Raw genomic sequence first — 21,919 nt, forward strand, 5'->3', positions numbered from 1 at the left:
AAATTGTTCTCAAGATCCAACCTGAACCTCCCCTGGTGCAACCTGAGGCTGTTTCCTCTGGTCCTGGCGCTTGTTACTTGGGAGAAAAGACCAACACCCTTGATGCTCCAAGCTCCTTTCAGGCAGTTCAGAGATCAGAAGGTCTCCCCTCAGCTCCTGTTCTCCAGCTGAACCCCCAGGTCCCTCAGCCGCTCCATCACACTTGTGCTCCAGCCCCTCACCAACTCCGTTCCCTTCTCCCAACTCGCTCCAGTACCTCAAGGCTTTTCTTGTCATGAGTGGCCCAAAACTGACCCCAGGATTTGAGTTCTGATGAGGAGATATGATGCAGCATGAATTTGGGTAAAATAGTGTGGCACAGGCTGGGGAGGAAACAAAGAGAACAGGGATCTCCAGGGAATGGAAAACGTGGGATGTTCCAGCTGTTAGGTGTGAGCGCAGAAAGTGAGGGGATTTTTCTGGGGAGTTCATGACCAAAAGTGGTGGAAGGAACACAAAAGACGGGCAGGAGGATCAGCAGGATTTGTCCATCACTTGCCAGCAGTGGGGTGAGTGTTGCTGCTCGTGCAGCGAGGTGCCCTCCAGCAGCACACACCTCGCGGGGACTTACAGCACGGTGTTGAGCTTCCTGCGCAACAGGTAGTCAATGACATCGGGGTCTGTCTGAAATAGCCTCCTCAGGATGTCATGCTGCATTTCTGGAGAGACCTGGGAGGGTCACACAGACGTGCTCATGGCGTCTCCTCCTCTCCGGAGGAAGACGAGCAGAGGCAGACAAGGATAGCAAAAGGACTTCAGGTCAATACGTGCTCACAGACCCACTGTGATGGTGTCACATCACACCTCCTGGGATCTGAGCAGGATCTCAGCCCCTGCTTTTCCCACACTAACCCTGGTCCTTCAGCTCCCTGTAGACCACACAACTGCTACAAGGCTTTTTGGGGACCTGAAATATCACGTTCCCACAGACCTGTAGGAAATAGATGTTTCTGGTATTTCTCAGGGATTTTCTAGGTCCTCCCCTAAAACCAGGACCAGGTGGACTGTTCTGTGTATGCTCTTGGTGATCCAGGGAGTTTCTGTCGGGGTTTCAAAACAGCTTCACAGCCTCCACTGAGTTGTCCCCGGGGAGTGCAGCCCCTTCAGCGGTGTGACCGCCTGGCACACACCTGCATCACGTCCCTTGGTGACTGCTTCAGGGTGCCCAAGGCCACATGAAGCACCCGTGGTACTCGAGCCTGCGCCTTGCTGCACATCTTCAGGGGCTCTCCCACTCCATCACCACACCTGCCTGCGAGTGACCCTGCCTGTGCTCACGAACTGCATTGCACCACTCTCGTCCTTCTCCACCAGCATCTCCCAGAGCGGCAAAGGGAAGCACGGAGCCTGGAGAGGTGTCCCAATCTGTCCTGCCTCCCTGGCACCCGTGCTGCAGCAGGGCAGAGCAGAGAGTGCAACAGCGGTGGTTTGAGGTCCACCTGAACCACCATGCAGAGCAGGATTCAGCCAGAAGATGCCAGAGGCTCTTACTGCTGTCCACAAGTGCCGCGTGGTGAGTGGAGAAAGGATGGAGCCAGCCCCTTCCCAGAGGTGCCTGGGCACACACCGAGGCACGGCAGGGATGAGCTGCAGCAGGGAAACTTCTGACAAGGAGAAAATTCTTCCCCTGAGGGTGGCGCATCCCTGGGACAGGACCCAGGGAGATCACAGGCCTCCATCCTTGGAAATACAAGGAAACCCCAGCTGGACAAAGCCCTGATCTAGCTTTGAAGTGAGCCCTGATCTGGCTGGTCAGGAGGCCCCAGAGCGAACCTTTATGTGACTCTAAAAGATGCTTTTTGGAACCTCAGGTCAATGCATCCCCTAGGGCAGGATGAGAACTCCCTGCTCACACTGATGGAATCATCCACTGAAGAGCAGGTCTGAAGTGATCCCATCTTTCACTGTCCTCGCCAGCCCTCCCCACTGCTACATCCTCCCCACAGCTGCCCGAGGCTGTGTCATCTCCACCCCACATCATCTCCTTCCAGCTGCTTCCCTCCTCTAGGGTCTCCCATGTTTTCCTCTTCTTTGCCCCGCTTCACTGGGTCTTTGGGGGAGAAACTGAGGTGCCACTCCTGCAGTTGCTGTTGACCAGTTGTTACCTGTCCCAAATGAGCTTGGTCAGACATCACCATGGTGGAAAGCAACACAGAAGAGGGCACCTGTGCATGGCATCACCCTCAGCTCTGCCTTTACAATGCCAGTAACAAGCCACCTCAAATTAATATTCACACCTGCCATGAGGAATGAATCACGCTTTCACAAGTCAACTCGACTCATCTTCTACTAAGTGGGGCTGTGAATATATCCATCCTTCTGCTCCATTAGAAGAGTTCAGAGGGGAAGGAAAGGTCTAGAGAAGTTGCTCTGAGAAAGCCTCACCTACCATGAACAAGGTCTGGTAGTGCTCAATCAGCCTCTGGAGCACCTGTATGATGGCAGCACTGTCTTCAAAGTTCATTGCACCAGCGTCTTTCTCTCCAGGCTTCTCTTTCTGCAGGATGTTGGGACCAAAGATTGTGGCCAAGTTGGAAACTGTCATTTTATTCCCAGGAATCTTGCAAGCAAGCACAAAAGGAAATTGTAGATTATAGACGGACCAGCATGAGATGTCCCAGGAACCTCACCCACCCCAGGACAGGGACACGAGCTGCTGAGTGAGGCCAGGATGCTGATCTGGGTCCAGTTTGGTCCCCTCCAAGCTGACAGCAGGGCCAGCATGAAAGATTCTCAGTGCTGGAGCACACACACATCCCCTGCTTGCACCAGAGCCTTCACTCACATCTGCCTCACTTTCACAACTCATAACAGAAGGTAGCAAGCAATATTTCTATATCATCTTATAATATGGAACAAAACCAGTCTCTTTGAATCACAGAGAGACTTAGAGCTCAGATCATCCAGAGAAACCAAAATCTCGACTCCTTCATGAAAGCTGGCGGTGGAAAACCAGAATCAGTCCACAAAAGTACCCCTTGCTCTGCCTACAGACACACAGGCAGGTCTCTCTGGGATTTCTGCAGCCTAGAAAATCACATAGATGGACTGAGAGCAACTGCCATGGACACGGGGGTTTATCAACAACTTGGTTTTGCCAAAGGATTCACCCGGGCTTGCAAGAAGCTCTGCTTGGTTTAACCAGCCAAGTTGCAGTAACCCCTCTTCATGCAGTCAAGGTGTTTGGGTCAGCCTTACCTCCTGGCCGTCAGGGCCCCAGGAGCTCTCGGCGTGCCGGGCCACCTCGCTGAGGAACCGCAGGAGCCGCTGCAACGTGTCGCTGTGGCAGGGGGGCAGCAGGAAGAGCAGCAGCTGGAGAGCAGCCAGCTGAGCTGGACCCTCCATCGCTAGGCAGAGAGCAACCCGTTAATTACAGAATCACAGAATGTCAGGGGTTGGAAGGGACCTGGAAAGCTCATCCAGTGCAATCCCCCCATGGAGCAGGAACACCCAGATGAGGTTACACAGGAAGGTGTCCAGGCGGGTTGGAATGTCTGCACAGAAGGAGACTCCACAACCCCCCTGGGCAGCCTGGGCCAGGCTCTGCCACCCTCACCCCAACAAGTTGCTTCTCAGGTTTAAGTGGAACCTCCTGTGTTCCAGTTTGCACCCATTGCCCCTTGTCCTGTCACTGGTTGTCACCAGAAGAGCCTGGCTCCATCCTCCTGACACTCCCCCTTTCCATATTGATCCCCATGAATGAGTCCCCCCTCAGTCTCCTCTTGTCCAGCTCCAGAGCCCCAGCTCCCTCAGCCTTTCCTCACACGGGAGATGCTCCACTCCCTTCAGCATCTTGGTGGAGCGTGTAACTAAACCACAGCCCTACAACCTGTAGAATGTCGTGTCCACCACGCAGCTGGAGTGGCTCCAAAAGGGGCTGGGCAAGCAGCTGGAAGAGAAGTCCACTAAAGGCTGCTAAACTTTAACAATTCTTCAGGCTCAGGTTACTTGGAGACCACTGGAAGGTGGAATACCAGAGAAAACAACTGTTTTTACACACTCCTCGAAGCAGGAGAGCCTGGCTGCTCCTGGAAATGGGATAGTGGTCCAGACCAACTCTGCTCCAGCCACGTGTGCTTTATGCTAAGCCTGAAGACATGGCTGTTGCCTGTACACATCGCTCAAAAAAGAAAACAATTCAGTACTGTGAACATTCTGCAGTTCTGCCTGGCTTTTGGGGGAAATGGCAACTTTAATCTTCTCATCTCCCAGGAATAAAAATGTTAGTAACAGAACCAGTTTTACAAAATGTTCCTGAAAGGATGAATCAGTTTTATAAACTGTCCCCGAAAGGATGTTCAAGCATATCGTGTTTGAGTATACTCTTATCTTAACAACCTAGCTTTTATCTTAGCCTAAATACGCATTGAGTATATACATGCAGTATCTCCGGAGGTTGAGCAAGTCAGCAGTTATCTAGCTACAGAAGTAGTACACCTGTGCAGTACCCAAAGGTGAAAGGGACAGAAGTGATGAAGACTACTTACTTCATCCTGAAGACCCCCTGAAAGACCACCAGAGGACACTGCACATGATCAAAATAGTTCCAAGATGTTGCAATTGATGTTGCAATCAATGTTGAGTAACCATTATGTATCTTAATGAATACATGAATATGTATGTGAATGGACTGTATAAATACTGTGTAACTTAAACTGACCAGCGAAGCCAGCTTTGGGTGCGAACCCCTGGTTTCCCAGTGCTGAAATAAAGCACCACATATAACTACGCCCGTGGTTATGTGTCCTGATTGCTAACAAAAATACAAATCCTATCTTTTAGCTGAAGTAACACCAATTTCCACAGGGGAAGGCATAGAGAAGGTAATTCATCTGACTGCTCCCAACCTTTTGCTTAACACTGTGCCCTAAAAGTCTTTATATGACCAAGGTGCATGATTTATTTTTCTGTCCTTTAGGCTGCAGACTCATATGAGAAATACTGTACTTCACATCAAGAGAAAGATGAAAACAGGACAGAAGTAACAGCTCAGTAGATCTGGACGAGGGTTACAGGCTCCTGACCTGCAGGGAGAAGATCTGAACATTGCCGGTCCAAGCTGGGACCAGCAGCGACTCAAACCCTTCCAGGGGACAACCACGGGCACAGAGAAGGTGGCACAGGGCAGCAGCCATCGCATCCATCACCGCCACACATGGTGGCCACCACCACCCTGGCCAGAGACCTGTCCCCAGACACAGAAACACCCAGCAGGGGTGACCATTGCTGAAATGGGAAGATGCAAAGTCAACGGGTTAACGTGGCTTCTGCAGGATGATGTCCCGCCATTCAGACCTGGAGCTCTCTAGGGGTCAAGAAACATGGTGAGGGTGGTAGCATCAGTCTCTCTGGATTTCTAGAAGGTTTTAGGCAAAGGTGCTCATTTAAAGTGCTGAGGCAGATGAAACAGCTGCGACATAAGAAGAAAACCCTTCAGGGGACAACTAACTCATTAAAAAATGGCAAACACAGGGTAGGAGTAACTTCCACAGTGTTTGCTGTTCACAGCTTGTGCTGTTCAATGTGTTCCTTAACGTGCTTGAGAAAGAAGACAGCAGTGGCAAGAAGAACGCTCTGGAAGCAGTAGACTGGACTGCCCTGGCCTTCTCTCCAGCTTTAGATGTGGTTCCTTCCCTGCATCTTCCTTCTCCACACTCTTCACAAGCAGTGAGATCACCTTCTGAGGTCAGCAATCTCACCCCAAAAGCTCTATGTCCAGACCTTGCAGGTTCATCACCCTGTGGGCTTCTGGAGAGTGGGACACAAGCCCTATGTCCTCCAGAAACATCTGCATCTCCTAAAAGAAGGACAAGGAGTGATCCAACTTGAGATGAAACTCAGCTTTTGCTGATTCTTCTATCCTTGTGCTCCAGGACCTCCTTCTTTATCACAGACTCTCCCATCTTGTCAGGTGTGGACATCACCTGCTTTCCAGATCAGCCTTTCTGTAGATGGGTCTTACAAAACCCTCAAGAAGCTGGCAGCTCAAATTATTGTCGATTTGCAAAATAGATTATTTGGAAGCTCATATCAAACACAATGCAAATTCCACATCTAGGACTCTAAATAAAAGACACCATAGTAAAGACAGCACAGCTACATCCGGATGGGATGCAGCGCTGGCCTGTTTTCACTTGGGATGCTATTATATCTTCTGTTTCTCCTTGTCGATCCAGGTGTCTCCTGCCCCTGCAGAGATGCAGGTCCGCTGCTCAGCCAGAGGAGCTGGCGCTGCGGCCAGCCTTCCATCTCCACCAGCACCCCGGTTTTCCTGATCTCGTAAGGAGACAGCATGCTGAGACATGCCCCAGCCTCGGGATACAGTTATCCTGAAGAAACTCGGTGCCATGTGCCAGCAACTGGAGGACACACCGGTAGCCTCGTGCCTTTGCTCTGGGGTGATATCAGCAATGATGGGTTGGTTCACGCTCCTGCTTTGCAGTGCAGGTGTGCTGTATGCTCAAATACCCAAGCTCGAGGGCAGAAGATTGTTTCATACGTTCCCCTAAATCCCTGTACACCTCTGTTCCCCCACCACGTGCCCTGTCTTGGTCCCTGACATGGCAGAGCCCATGGGTGTGTAGCTGCTCATTTTGGATACAGAAGCAGGGATTCAATGATTTGGATTTGGAGGATCAAATCTGAGGAGAGAAGGATGGCAAAAAGGAAGCAACAAGGTGGTGAAGGACACCAAGAAAGAGTAATGCTGGAAGCTGTGGAGACCGACAAAAATCTCAGACACCCAAAATACGGAGGGTAGGGAGAACTGGGCAGAGCGTCTGCAAAGACACCCTGACACTCAGTGCAAACCGGGGCCGACTCCTTCGCGGTGTGCTGAGCTGTGCTGGGTCTGGTACAGAGCCAGGTAACTGCACGAGAAGAAAATACCCTCTTTCTTTCCTTACAAAACCAAACGTGGTGGGTCAACTGTGCAGAATGAGTCTCTGCGCCCCGGGTACTCACAGGCTGTGCTGAGGAAGGCTGCGTAGAGCTCCCTGGGAATCAGCGAGTCCGGCATGTCCCGAAGAAACTCTTTGAGCAGAGCAGCCACGTCATGAACGCTCTGATGCTCATCCAAGAAAACATCCAGTCCTCGGTCAAACTCCTCCCTCAGCTTAAAGATGGAAGAAAATAAGAATAAAAGCAATAGTCAGTTCTTCCTCTTTACACTAGTCAAGCTGTTGGGACCTGCCCCTGTACAGAGCTACTGCGGTGGCAGGACAGGATGTCCCAATGTCCCCGGATGCAGGGAACCCCCAGAAGAGGCATCCCAGAGCCCAAGAGCCTGCTGCTGCCCAGAGGATGGACCACGGCACCAGAGGAGATCCTGGCTGGCGAAGGGAGCCCAGAGCAGGCTTTGGAGTGCCAGCCACGGGATGGAGGCTCATCTGCTACAGGAGAGGTGGAGCCTGCTCTCCATGACTGGGAGATGGACCCAGCAGCAGGTTGTCTGTGATCCAGCATGTACCTGCGATATTTTAGACCTCTCTGCATCAGTGTCTGCTTTATTCATTCCCCACCGATATGAGCATCTGTCCTTTGGGTGCAGTACTGCTACAGAGGATGCAGGAAATGTCTCGCTTTACCTGCTGAACTCTTTTCCTGGAGCTCCCCACCCGGAAGATGCCCACCGTCTGGAGACCTGGGAGACAGACAGGTCAGTGCTCTGCACCTACAGCCCCCCGCCACCCCGCACCTCAACATCACGTAAGTGGTTCTCTCGCTCTGCACGCCTTCCCCACCCCTGGCAGAGGGGGCAAAAAGAAAGGTTTTGGAGGCACAACACTTCTGGGATCAATTGCCTGCAGGTCAGGGAGGAGAACGCAACTGTACAGCCAGTCTGAGCCAGATGCTGGATGTGCACCAGGAGATGGGTTGCTGACATGCACAGTGACACTTCTCAGCCCAGAGGACTCTCCCCACGTGGTTTTTGGGAGCACGCCCTGCCTCAGGAACCAGCTGCCTCCTCCCATCTCGGTGAATGGCCAGGCCAGAATGCCCTAGCCCACCATGTGTGATGAGTTTTACCAACCCACTGCAGGGCATGTCGTCTGGCTGGACAGACATGCATATTTACCATGCATTTCAATGTGTTTGCAACATCTGTCCACAATCCGTGGGACCTGCCGGGTGATGGGGTTGAGGCTCAACATCTTCTTCTTGCTCAGGCTTCTCTGCGGATCCAGCTCGTGGGGGTGTGACAGCTGCAGTGCCTCCAGCAGCTTGGATGTGTTGTCACTCAGGTCAGTGATGGAGTCCACGGACATTGCCCCCTGAGACGGACCAGAGGTGATTCAGAGGGTGGGAGGAACTACCCCACAAAATCCCAGAACGCCGTCATTGCTGTGACCTCAGAAGTTTGTGGGATAGGGAGGCATCGCCTCCAAACAAAAGCAGAGGTCTACAGAGGAGTTGCAAGAGAACCACAGAGAGACCTTTCATCTCCCATGTGTATATGTGTACTGCCCCCAGCGTGAGGTGTTCCTAAGCACAGCTTTCCTACTGGGCCAGACCCTACACAGCACACAGACACAGAGAAAGAGGAAACCTCCCCAAATCTTTCACCTTTGCCTGTGCAACATACTGGATTTAGTTACCTGCATTGGAGCTGCTTTACACCAGGAGTTACAGACACTTAACAAGAGATGAAGCGAACCAAACCTAGCCTGATACCCACCTTCCCTTGCAGGAAACAGGAATAAAGCCAAGAAGGTGGCCAAGGCCAACAAGCCACACCGTTCTCCTTGCTCTTTGATGCAAGGGTGGTGAACACGGAAAGCAGTTAGGCAACACAGCTATGTCCCTACAGCAGTGGCGGGTCTCTTACCAATAGGGAGGCAACATGACCAACCATCGACAGGTACAACCTCAGGTGGGAATTTCGCAAGTGCAAGGACCAATCTCCAACTGCGACATGGCCAAAAAGGCGATGCTGTTTCACAGAGAAGCTGTGTCTGTTCCCTGTGCTGCTCACCAGGATGTGATGCAATGGAGGAGCAGAAGAATCCCCACAACTGATGTTGAATCACAGAATCCCAGAATGTCAGGGATGGGAAGGGCCCTGGAAAGCTCATGCAGTGCAATCCCCCCATGGAGCAGGAACACCCAGATGAGGTTACACAGGAAGGTGTCCAGGCAGGTTGGAATGTCTGCACAGAAGGAGACTCCACAACCTCCCTGGGCAGCCTGGGCCAGGCTCTGCCACCCTCACCCCGAACAAGTTTCTTTTCAGATTTAAGTGGAACCTCCTGTGTTCCAGTTTGCACCCATTGCCCCTTGTCCTGTCACTGGTTGTCACCCAGAAGAGCCTGGCTCCATCCTCCTGACACTCCCCCTTTCCATATTGATCCCCAGGAATGAGTCCCCCCTCAGTCTCCTCTTGTCCAGCTCCAGAGCCCCAGCTCCCTCAGCCTTTCCTCACACGGGAGATGCTCCACTCCCTTCAGCATCTTGGTGGCTGCGCTGGACTCTCCAGCAGTTCCCTGTCCTGCTGGAACTGAGGGGCCACAACTGGACACAATATTCCAGGTGTGGTCTCCCCAGGGCAGAGCAGAGGGGCAGGAGAACCTCTCTGACCTACTGACCACCCCCTTCTAACCCACCCCAGGTACCATTGGCCTTCCTGGCCACAAGGGCCCAGTGCTGGCTCATGCTCATCCTGCTGTCCCCAGGACCCCCAGGTCCCTTTCCCCTACGCTGGTCTCCAACAGGTCGTTCCCCAACTTACATCTGGGCAGGAACAACCCCAGGTTCCAGTATAAGACTCTACACTTGCCCTCGTTATATTTCACTAAGTGTTTCCCTGCCTGACTCTCCAGCCTGTCCAGGTCTCTGATGGCAGCACAGCTTCCAGTGTCAGCCACTCCACCCAGCTCGGTGTCATCAGCAAACTTGCTGACAGTCACTCTATTCCCTCATCATCCTGTCCCTATCTGCCTTCAGCTGCCTGGCCATGTCCTTCTGGCAACCTTGGCTCTGTAAGAGCTGAACTAGTAAAGAGTGTCCCACCTCCCCAGCCCACCCTCCTGGTGAAACACGGGCATCTCGTTTCCCTGAGGGCAGACCAGGACCCACCCAGCGTGCAGCACGAATAACTCACATTCCTTAAGAAAAGACCCTGGGAAACCATATTTATGACTGAAGTCAGAGCCTCCCCCAGCCTGCAGCACCATCACAGTATGATGGTTTTGCCACCATACCCTTCGCTGGCTCCAGGAGCTGTTGTTGAGAAGAGCTGGGGAAAGCGGCTCCTCCGGGAAGACCTCTTGGGGTACCAGGACACAGCTCCTGCCCATCGGCGACCTCTTCTGCCTCTGAGCCCGAAATCTCGTCACTGTCGCTTCCACCTCCAGGCAGAGCCGGCGGCTCTTCTTCACCGCGTCCTGCAGCTGCTTGTAGGCACAGTCATTGGCAATGACTTGGAAGAGCGGGATCCCAAACGTCTGAGGAGAAGAGTCTAGGGAAAGACATGGGAGAAATGGAAAAGCATTCCTAGCAAGAAAAAGGAGAGGGAGCTGCAGCAGCACAGCCCAGCTGCCAGGGGCACGTGTGCACAGCTGGATAAAACAATTAATCAGCAGAAGGGAACACTGGGATAGTGTAAATGTAACTACCAGCAGGAGAGTGAAGAGAGAGGGAGAGCAGGGAGATGCAGGGGAGCTGGGAAGACGGCAGGAAAACCGGTCTCCATCCACAGGCTTGTTGCAGCCTGTCTCAGTTTTTCCCTAACTTTCCTTCCTTTTGTTGGTTAAAGCCTCATGAAGATGTCATAGCGTCTACGGAACGAAGACTTCACAAATCACCAGAAATATCACAGAATCACAGAATCGACTGGGTTGGAAAAGACCTCAGAGATCAACAAGTCCAACCCTTGGTCCAACTCCAGTCCATTGACTAGATCATGGCACTAAGTGCCATGGCCAATCTCAGTTTCAAAACCTCCATGGCCGGTGAGTCCAGCACCTCCCTGGGCAGCCATTCCAATGCCTGACCACTCTCTCTGCAAAGAATTGCTTCCTAATATCCAGCCTCAGTTTCCCCTGGCAGAGTTGAAGCCCATGGCCCCTTGTCCTATTGCTGATGCCTGGGAGAAGAGACCAATCCCCACCTGGCTAGAACTGCCCTTCAGGTAGTTCTAGAGAGTGCTGAGCTCAGCTCTAAGCCTCCTCTTCTCCAGACTAAACAAGCCCAGCTCCCTCTCCCTCTCCCCAAGGCTTGTGTTCAAGTCCCTTCCCCAGTCTTGCTGCTCTTCTCTGGACCCGCTCCAGCACTTCAATCTCTTTCCTGAACTGAGGATATCTGATACAAAAGATTATTACCAAATCATAACCTCCAGTTTTCTACAGGCTTTGTGTACGCTATGTCTGTTTGTGAGTAACAGCCTTGGTATTAATGGCATTTTTCCCAAATGACTTTCCCCTCCACACCTCCTTGCAGACGCAAGCAGAGCTCTCCTTACTTCCAGACTCCACGCCATCCTGGGCCAGGGAGGTTTGCAACCGGAGTACAAGCCACAAATCCACTTAGTAAAATACCAGGCTGCTGCTCAATAATTTCCTTGAATGGACTTTGTGTGAAGAAAACTATTAAGTGTTCATTCCCTGCTGTCTGGGCTCTACGCTTGTGGTTGCCCAGGTTTGCAGCTGACGTCCTTCAAGGGGCAATAAAGCAGAACGCAAAGCAGCGAGACCAGGGGTAAAATGGGCAGACAGGAATGTTCATATGTGTACATCTTTACAAATGCATGTTCGTGCACACACGTATGTGTCCCTGCCAGACTCTCCCATGCTTGTGCACATATCGTTACACGCCACCCTGGAGAACAGCAAAACAACACGGGACTAAGCACCTTGCTGAATCTGGGCATCTCCCAGCTGAGCCCAATTAAAACCCACCAATTTCACATGGGAGCAGGGACCGAAACCTGGATAAAAGGGAGGCTGCTCACCTTTCTTCTCCTTTGAAAAGCTCTCCAGTTTCTGACGGATAGATTTACTGCCTTTAGGTCCAACTATGAGGAGAAAAGAAAGCAAAGGTTCTGCATCATTAGACTGTTTCAGTATGGCCTCCCCTTAAAAACATTGATCTTTCTGCACACCCGTGGGCAGAGGGACGCCCTGGATTTGATGTGGGATGGCATGGTGGCCACCAGCTATCTGGGGGAAACAGCCCCAGAGAGGGGCAACCATCCTCCCAAAGTGGAAGGAGGGACAAACCCCTCCCAAAGTGGAAGAGGCGACCCCTCCACACCCAGGCACTTGGACCAGGGGGGTCCCACAGCACCAAACCACCACTGTGGGTTAAAGACACCCTGGCTGTGGGATGCGCCCCACCTGGCTCAGACCACAGCCCTGTAAACGTCTCTCTATCAGGGCTTACTGATGCCCCGCTGTCCAGATGTGCAATGCACCGAACTACAGGTCAGGGAGGATGAACCATCAGGCAGCCAGCAAATGAACAGGTGTCACAAAACAGAGTCAAAACGATCCGAGCTGAGCTCTCTGGTGGCACCCAGGCTTGCCATGACCCGCCAGAGGAAACGTCTGATGCTGCAACAGCTCCAAATGTGGCCTGTGTGTGGGACAGACCAGTGGCCAAGAGCAGCTGCCAGCACAGGGGCTCTCACACGTGAAAGGGCAGTGGAAAAACCTCAGCTGCCCAAAGGCTGTAGCTTAAAACTCTACAGGACACACATGGAGCTGCTGGAGAGGGGCCAGAGGAGCCACAGGAACGATCCGAGGTGGGAACAGCTCTGCTGAGGACAGGCTGAGAGAGTTGGGGTGTTCAGCTGGAGAAGAGAAGCTCTGGGGAGACCTTGTTGAGGCCTTTCAGTGCTTAAAAGGGGCCTGTGAGAGACATTGGGACAGACTTTTGAGCAGGGCCTGTTGTGATAGGACAAGTGGTGATGGTTTTAAACTAAAAGAGGGGAGATTCAGGCTGGACATGAGGGAGGAATTTTGTACACTGAGGATGGCCCAGGTTGGCCAGAGAGGTGGTGGATGAACCATCCCTGGAGACGTCCCAGGCCAGGCTGGACGGGGCTCTGAGCAACCTGAGCTGGTGAAGATGTCCCTGCTCATGGCAGGGGGGGCACTGGGGGAGCTGGGAAGGGCCCTTCATCCCAAACCATCCTGTGATACTGTGATGATTCTATATTCTGGACACCTTTAAATTCTGTGCCCGTGTTATATGTGACTCTGTATTAATGGTGATGTCCTAGCAGTTACTTCATGACTCAGAAAGGTACCTTAATTCTTCCTCAGAGGTCTGGTCTCAACACTGGACTAAGGAATACAGCCCCAGAAAAGCTTTTGTGGAATGTTTTACAGAACACAGACAAACCTGAACAAAGACAAAATACATAGCACCAGAAATCCCATATTGGTCCAGGAGAGTCAAGCCCTGCTCCTTAGTATTCCCCGCATTGTACATCCAGTGGCACCCATCACCATGTTTCGTTGCAGCAGTGAACTGAAAACTCATTCACCGCCCACCCTAAATCCAGGACAGATCATCCTGTTCTGGCTTGTGCTCCTTATTCTGAAGGAATTCTCTTCCTAGACACAGCTTATATAATTGTTTGGGTTATTTTGTAAGATTTAGAAGGGAGCTATGAAAGCTGGTATGAGCAACATGTGCATTAATTATTCTGCAGCACTATATGTCTTGTTTCATTCAAATGACCAGATAGTCGGAAGATGAAGAATAACTTGAAAGCAAAAAGCACCCAGCTAAGGAAACAAAAGGCCAGCAAAACTTCAGTGTTTCAGCATAGTTTTAGGAGGGTGACACAAAGTGCTGGGGCTGAGCATCAGCGTGACGCTCCACTCCTAAAGCCATGCATGAGGGAAATGAGCCACGGGGCAGCAGATAGTAAAGAAACCATCAGGATCTCCCAGCTCAGAAAGCCCGAGTTGGTATCTCCATGACAGAGGAACACGTGTGATCCACCACGAAACCAGGAGATGAGGACAACTTCTCTTCATGAAGATGCATTACAGCAAGCTCGATGCCAGGCATCCTTCGAAGATTTCTTCTTTCTTGGCCATGTCCTGCTCGAACCACAGACTTTTTCCTGCAGACTTGGCCAAAACAAGATGTAGATCCCCATCAGGTGTTCCCTCTGTAGCTCACAAGAGTCACCCTGATGTTTGGTGTAAGGTCTGAGATGCTGCAGAGGTTTGTTGGGGTTGAATGAGCTGCCCAGAGGGTATCAGAGCTGAAGGCTGCCCCAAAGGGCTGCTCACAACGGGATGCACACCCTGTGTTCCTCATCATCAAGGTATCTGCAGGTACGAGGATTAGAAGAGGTGCTGAACACCTTTTCCTTGAGGAAAATAATAACTGTGCAAAGGCTGTTTATTAAACAAGGCAGGAATTTCACGTGGGTAGATGTTGGTACAGAGAGGTGGGTGGACCAAACGGAGACCGTGAAGCCCAAATTCAGGCATTTTCAAACATTATGAGCTTCCCTTTAAAATGCTGGGGTAGGAAAATGCTGTTGCAGGTGCAATAGTTTCACAGCTGATCCTCAACATTGACTCCCAGCCGACAAAACGCAAAAAGAGCAACTGGCAGGTACGAATCTAAAGGATACAAAGATGGACAAAAGGAAGGAGGGGGTCCCTGGCAGCAGCTGCTTCCTTCCAAAAGCAGGTGAGCATGAGACTGGTGTCCAAAACACACACAAGGATGAGATCAGGACTTTGCAATCCCCTGCACTTATCCCGCAGGAGCCCGTCAGACAAAACGCAGCATACTTGATAGACTGCACTTAAAACACTGCACTGTTCCCTAGAGAAAGCACTGCTGCAGGGTATTGCTGGCAATGGGATCACAACACTCACAATTAAAATAAAAATTAAAAAGATAAGGAACCAGGATGTTTATGGTCAGAGTCTCCCAGGGATTTAAAGGCAGTTTGTGCTGCAGCCCCAGGCAACCAAGTGCTCTGGGAATGAGACAGGAGCTTTCCCTCTCTTAGTCTTCTTGAAGCCATTTCATTGCATGGAATCTTAATTAAGACAGGAAACCAAACTTGGATGTCGCCCCCAGTAAGTACTTGCTGAGCAGTGTAAGGTTGAGGTTGGGCATTAGGAAATACTCCTTCCCTGAGACAGGTCCCCAGAGATGTGGGGGCTCCATCCTTGGGGGTCCCAGCCCCCGCTGGCCTGGGCTGTGCTGGTGACACTGGGATGCCACAATAGCAGCCCAGGGCAGTGGAGGCATTTCGAGCTGGTCTGTCCACTCCTGAGTGACAAGAACATTTAGAAGGAGTCCATGCTCACTGTGCCGGGTTAGATGTGCGGATGTCGGGGGACACGGGCAGTTATGGGAACCCAGACAATGCCTGTAGGCCAGGACAGAGGAGCACAGTCCCTGTGGAGCTTCTATATTTATCTGCCCATTAATTTCAGTAGAGTGTCTTCTAGCCTTGCATAAGCCCCTTCCCAGCATCATGACTTTTTGCTGGATGTTAATCCAAAACAGCAAAGTCTGTCCCATCCCAATGGCATTAAGATAGTCCCAGTGGAAGACCATTGCATCTGGTTTGGATTAAGGGGATCAGAAGTGGACAACAGGCCAGGTCATATTCTCACACTCCTATGGACACACAAACCCCCCTCAAAAGGCTGATTAGGCCTTTGAGGCTCAGACCAAAGCAGAGAACAAAATATGAAACAGACCAAAACGTGCCACAAATGTCTTCCCACAAGCATCATCCCGTGTTATGAAGTGCAGGCGTGGGGATGAGCAATGGCTCAGCAGGACCCATCCCCTCCCATCCTCTACCTTTAGCCAGGCTGAGATCCCCAAGCAGCAGCTTCTCCTGCAGCTGGTAGAGAGCGATCTCCTGCAGACTGGCTCTTTCCAGCTCCGAAAGGCTCTGCAGGGGCACGGGCTGCATCTTGGTGCTTGGTTCTGGCAGAAGAGCTGAGACTAAGGTCCTGTGAAAAATATGCACATATATACATATATATATATATATATATATATAAAAATAAAGAGTCAGGAGCGCATCCCAGAGACACCTGCTTTAGCAGAGAAGCTGGTGAAAATGCCACAGGGTGTCTTTGCAGGCGCAGGAGACACGGCCTTCTTCCACCTTGCTGAAGAGCCAGCTGACGTGCAGGTGCCCTGGTCACAGCATCTCACTTTGACCTTCCAAGCGAATGCCTTAGAGGCATCAGGGAATACAAGGGGGACCTCGGGCCTGGCTCCCAAGACCCCACAGGCTCCCTGAGGCACCGCAGTGCTTGGCAGAAAGCTCCCTGGACAATTCCAGCCACCATCTGTTTTCACATGAAGCCCAACACCATCAGGCTCACAACACAAGACGGGGCACATCCTGGCTAGAGGAGCAGGGACTGTGGTCCTGCTGCTGGGACTTGGCCATTCTTCACCACTGGAACACAGTTCCTGGCTGGCATCAGCCTCGAGCCCGTGCTCCATGTGAGCAACGGCAGGATGGAGGCAAGTCCAGCCATCTCCTCACCAAACCTAGAAGACACAACGTGTTCCAGAGCACAACAAAAACGTGAGGAAAACCGCAGGAGGCAGCACTTGGCCCTGCTTGTCTGACACCTTGTCTAACATGCTTCACCAACCAGCTGGGAGCTCAGCAAACAGCACGCAGAGCCAGGAGCTCCATCCCAGCGTGTCCTCACGTTGTGTCCACAGACACAAGCCTCGGCTGCAGGTACCAGCAGCTGCATTGGGATCAGCCCTGGATACATTCAGACTTGGACTTTTCATCCTCCTCCCCCTCCCACAAGAAGTGGGACCACGCTAAAAGCTCCTCCCGGCTGCTTTGGCAGCCCGAGCATCCCCCAGCTCCCTCCAGATGCCCACCTTGCTTCCCCTGCCCTCCAACAATCGCCACCAAGTCAAGGAGCCCAAACCTTTTGGTTTGATGCTGTTAACAGGCCCCAGCAGCCCATCTTCACACAGATCAGCTGAACGCTGCTCCCAGCCAGCCCCTCACTGCAGCTCAGCACCAGCCAAACCACGGGCTCTGGGTCGAAAGGGCTTGGGATGAGACACCAGCCTCAAACTGGTCTTTAGAGGACGCTGCACATCCCTCCCCTCCTTCACCCACACACCCCTGTGCTGGATGCCGAGGTGTAAGGAGTAACTGAGGAGGCTGGAGCAGCTCTGGCAGGGGCTGGTGTACAGCGGGGGGGACGCCAGGGCTGGGCACACGCTGCGGGTCCCTCTGTCCCCCTGCAGTGGGGTGAGGCTGCAGAGATGCTTCCCACACTGTGTACACATACGCAGGCACATCGCAAGAGCCAGAGGCCACGAATGCATCACAAAGAGCAAGTTTTATTCTAGTTACCTCTCTACTGCAGGGTCTCCAAAGCCAGACCTGAGCTCCCATGCAGAGGTGACAGCAGCGGGGACGCAGGCGCTGGTCAGTTCAGCCCTGGTAGGAGATCACTGGGCCTGCTGAGCTCGCCTGTATTTCAAGGTTCCAGGCAGGCACAGCCTCCCGCTCTTTCTCACAACAAAGCAGGGATCTCAGACGTAGTGATACGGGTCTAGAGTTCCTCACAGGCCTGTGCTATCTAACACAGGTTCTACTCGTCAAGCACACAAGGTCAGTGAAACAATTAGTGTGATGTATGGGCTTTTTCTACAGACAGCTGCAAGTCACTTGAGCGTATTTACATTTAACCAACCACCTCGCCAATCTTCCGCTACATTCCCATACACACGCTGCAGAAGGGTGGGTGTAACACTTTCCCTCCAGGGCAGGTGAAGAGACCTTGGGGGTTTGGGATTTCTTTTCAGCCATAAAAACCCTAAAAAGCAGCTCATATTCCACTACATAAGACTTACAGACCCCTCTTACTCACAAGCTCTTCTTTTCTGCCTTTTTCCCCCATTTGAAATTGGTTTATTTCTTAATTTAATACTCCACACTGAGCTTCATCTCTTGTAAATCGGACACGTCCAGCACCAACCAGTGCTGTGGAAGCCTCACCAATGCCTGGATCCCCGGCACAGGCCGCACTGCAGCCCGCAGCCCCGCACAGGTCACAGCCAAGCGCCCCATCCCGTCTCCCCCATCTCTGGGGAGCTCTCCCCGTTGTTTGCAGCCCCCTGAGAGGTTGTGCTGGGACACGCTGCCAGCTCCTCACCCCGCACCGACCTGGGCATCCGTCCCCTTGCCGAGGGGCTGCGGCTGCTCCTCCTGCACCCAGCGAAGCGGCCACAGTCCAAAGAGCACAAAGCAGCAGTCAGCAGGAGACGGGACCAAGGTTACCAGCGTGGGCGCAGCGAAGACGTGGCCAGAGTACAAGCTCCAAAAGGAGCCCTCCCAAAGAGGGGCAATCACGAACAATAAATGCCTGGAAATCTCCCAGGGCCGGTGCTGAGGGTGAGGACAGGACAGTGTGATGGGGCAGTCCCAGCAGGCTCTTGTATCAGCCTCTGTGCCCAGGGAGGGCTGCTCTCTGGGGCAGTGTTTCTTTTGGCCAGGTTTGCAATTTCTAAAGATATTTAGGAAGCTACATAAATTTAAAAAAATATATTTTATATATATGTGTATATATATATATATATAAAAGAGTTATGAATTCCCCAGAAGGCCACGCCAAAAAGGCAATTCAGCTAAAAACAAAGATATTCTTGAAACATTTGGTGTTTAGTACAGAAACAACACGCCTCAGCATGGACACGGTGGCAAACATGAGAACGGCTCAGCACCTCAGGACAATCAAAACTGGGGTACCCGGGTGCCCGTGACTGTCTATACACTGGACCAGGGGTAAATCACCAGGAAGGGCTGGTGCGACCCCATGGCCACGGCAGCCAGACGTAGCACTGACCCCACCAAAGGGGCCAGAGAGTCATGATACCCAGTTAAATTTTAGGTGAAGCACAGCCCATTCGTGTCTTGCTGGAAAAGGGGCTTTTTCATTATTAAATGATTAAACATCAGGGGCTGTTCTTTAGGATCTGCAGCTTCTTTTGGCCACCCCTCAGCTTCCTGTCGCTCCATGCACCCCTTCACAACACGAGCTTTGCAATCAGCCTTGAACATAATGCATGGCTTTTTATAACACTCATCCTGCAGGAAATAAATACGTGGAAGGAAGAAGGAGCCCCTTAAGAACATATTTGACGTACTGTCTCAACGGGGCTGCATGTAGGGGGTCAGTCTTAAACTTAAATAACTGACTGGTCCTACCAAGCTCTGCAAACAGATCCTGGCACCGAGCTCCCTGGGATAGCCTGGCTGGGAGAAGGGGGCACAGATGAAACGATGCCTTGGACGGGCAAGAACATCGAACATCTCCACTCGCCAGCAACAGCTCTTGTGTTTCTGCCGCACCAGAAATGCGGGATGAGCAGAGCGGGAGCTCCCGGGAGCAGCGGGAGACGCTACGGATGGACAGACAAACCGCTGAGACAGACACACTGAAAGAAATTACCTTTCTGCAGGCGCAGCCCACACTGGCTGACGGGGAGGGATGGTTGGAGAGGAGTCACAGAGGACGCGGCTGCATTGGGCAAGGAGGAGGAGACCCGACTGGGACAGGGAGCAGAAGGGAGAGAAAGCAGGAAGAAAAAGAGCAAGTGGCTGCTTCTCTGGCCTCACCGTAAGGCTACAAGAATAGCCCTATAAAACACCACATTGCTGGCTTTCTGATAAACTCCTGCTTCAGCTAATAACTCCGAAAATCCCGGCCTCGCTTCCTGCAGCGAGCGTGTATCCGTGCTCACAGGAGCAAGCAAAATAGAGACCGGCATAGACAACATCCAACTCCCCAATGGCCCAACTGCCCAGTGGCAGCACAGCACTTGGGGTGTCCCTGCCCCAGGCTCGGGCGCCCCCCGAAAGGAGGAGAACGCCAACACGCAGCAGGGGTAAAAGCCAGAGTACTACAAACCCCCCTTTGGAGGAGGATGCCATAGAAGGAATCGCACTAACTCAAAACCAGAAATAAAATGCCTTTCACTGGGAGCGTTAACATGGTACTTCCTCTCCGCAATGACTTTCCCTGCTTATTTTTAGGACTAAGGCTTATTTAAGGAAATCTCATGGGAAAAGCTCAGCTCAGCCTCCCCTTCTATTCCCAAAGAGTTGCAGTTGCTCCCCCATTTTCAGCAGCAAAGTTACTCTCATCCCAGGTGGAATGAAGGGTGAGCATTTACCTTCCTCGTTTTCTTCTGGCAGCACAACCAGCGTCAGCCTGGGCTCTCTCCTCTTCTTTCAAGACGATGGTTTGCAAAGCAATGTCTCCACCACCTCGTGTGGCCCAGCAGCGCGGGTGGGGAACCTTCCCTGCCTGCTGGCGGGAGGAGAAGAGAAGTGACGGAGAGGAGATGCTGCAGCTGAACACGGCCGAGGGGACGAGAGGGGTGATGAGAACGTGCATTCTCTGCCAAAAGAAATGAGAGCCAGAAACATCATGGTGTGGAGAGGGAGGGCAGGGTTAGATGGGAAGAAACAGCACTTCCCACGCCTGACAGCGTTTGTGCCTTGGCAGGGGATCGGTGGTTGCGCAATCTCTGTCCCCATGCTTTCCCCACTCCTATCTGTCAGTAACTAGGACACCAATAGAAGCACCAGCTGGTCTGATAGATGAAACCCAAGAAGACAATTTTTTGCCGGGGTGCTGGTTGATGAGGGCCAGGGCATGGTTTGCACCTTGGCACTCCATGCAGGCCTCTCGCTTGCTCCGTCACAGCATCTTCACGGTGACCAAACCCCCAGTGCGGTGGGGCTGGGCCGGGCACGGTGCTGCCCCGCACGTCCACCACGGCTCTGAGGGACCGCAGGGCCCTGCAGGGCTCTGGCATTGAGATCTGACAGGATTGATGCGCAGCTGGCATCTTGTACAACATGTTGTACGTCGGGGGTTACAGACACCAGAGAGCCTTACAAATCTACAGCAACCCACAAGACACACACGTTAACACCTCAGATTGGCACCTTGCACGTCAACACATTCACAAGCGACTCCGGGAGCGCAGCCAGGCTGCTGGTCCATGCCATGGCAATGACTGGGGTGCAGCAGTGCAACCCCTGCGCTGCCCTGGCTCTGCCCGGTCCCGCTGCAGCCTCAGCCACAGCTGGGGACAAGCCGAGCAGGGTCCTGACTGGGACGTCCACTCACTGGTGGCCCTCCTGTCCCATGGGGACTGCCAACGCCAGCTTCCACACAGCAATTCAAACCCCGGGGTGCTCAGAGGTGCTGAGTGTCCCTCCAGGACATTGCAGTGGCTCCCCATGTTCTGCCAGCACTTGGATGGCCCCATCATGACACATCCCATCCCAGGCCCAGCTTTCCTAACTCCAGAGCATCCTTCTCCTTAGGTTCCCTTTTCCTCCTGTTCATTTGGGACCTCTGCACCTCCTGATCCAGCAGACACCAGCTCCCACCAGCTCACTTGCCTCCTGCCCCACAGCAGCTGCATTCGCAGAGGCCACAGCCAGGCCTGCAAGTTCCTCCAACACGTGCAGCCGTTGCACAGGAACCCCCTTTGCTGGCTCTGTGGAGGCTGCTGACTGCCCATTTTCTCTGTGCATCGTCTCATCGCCCGTCCTTGTCACCGAGCATAAACTGGTGTTGCTGTGCTGCACCAGACATCCACCCCAAGTGTTGCCATCATCAGCAAACTCCATCTGGTTTGAAGGAGGTCACGGACCTGGAATTCATTGCCTGTTGAGTAAAACATCAGAAGAGGCTGGAGAGGAAGCAGGGAGCGTTTCATAGCTGTTGGCTGCTGATCACTTGCTGGCCCGGTATCAGTAAATGTCCAGAGCATTCACAAGGGCAGTAAAGCCCCAGGTTGGCAGAGGATTCAGATGGAGCACCTCCCTTCCTGTGGCAGTCACCATAAGCTAGGTGAGAAAAAGAAAGCAGCA

General features: G+C 52.6%; 1 protein-coding gene across 5 annotated transcripts in view; it reads right to left on the minus strand.

Moving 5' to 3' along the window:
- The window catches only part of ARHGAP36 (Rho GTPase activating protein 36), a 29,677-nt gene extending 7,837 nt beyond the window's left edge, over positions 1-21,840 (minus strand). Inside the window, exons 1-11 of one of the 5 annotated variants that reach the window (XM_065028127.1) lie at positions 21,700-21,840; positions 20,203-20,429; positions 15,832-15,986; positions 11,987-12,049; positions 10,239-10,495; positions 8,117-8,312; positions 7,626-7,681; positions 7,003-7,153; positions 3,238-3,386; positions 2,429-2,599; positions 611-708 (exon numbers count right to left, since the gene is read on the minus strand). In XM_065028127.1, the coding sequence (XP_064884199.1) occupies positions 611-708; positions 2,429-2,599; positions 3,238-3,386; positions 7,003-7,153; positions 7,626-7,681; positions 8,117-8,312; positions 10,239-10,495; positions 11,987-12,049; positions 15,832-15,986; positions 20,203-20,429; positions 21,700-21,819 (1,643 nt within the window). In that variant the 5' untranslated portion in view covers positions 21,820-21,840. The other 4 variants (XM_065028126.1, XM_065028128.1, XM_065028129.1 and 1 more) reach the window with 4 other exon arrangements.
- Positions 21,841-21,919: the final 79 nt, after the last annotated feature.

Source organism: Columba livia, chromosome 12 (assembly GCF_036013475.1).
Source record: "Columba livia isolate bColLiv1 breed racing homer chromosome 12, bColLiv1.pat.W.v2, whole genome shotgun sequence".
Lineage (NCBI taxonomy): Eukaryota > Metazoa > Chordata > Aves > Columbiformes > Columbidae > Columba > Columba livia.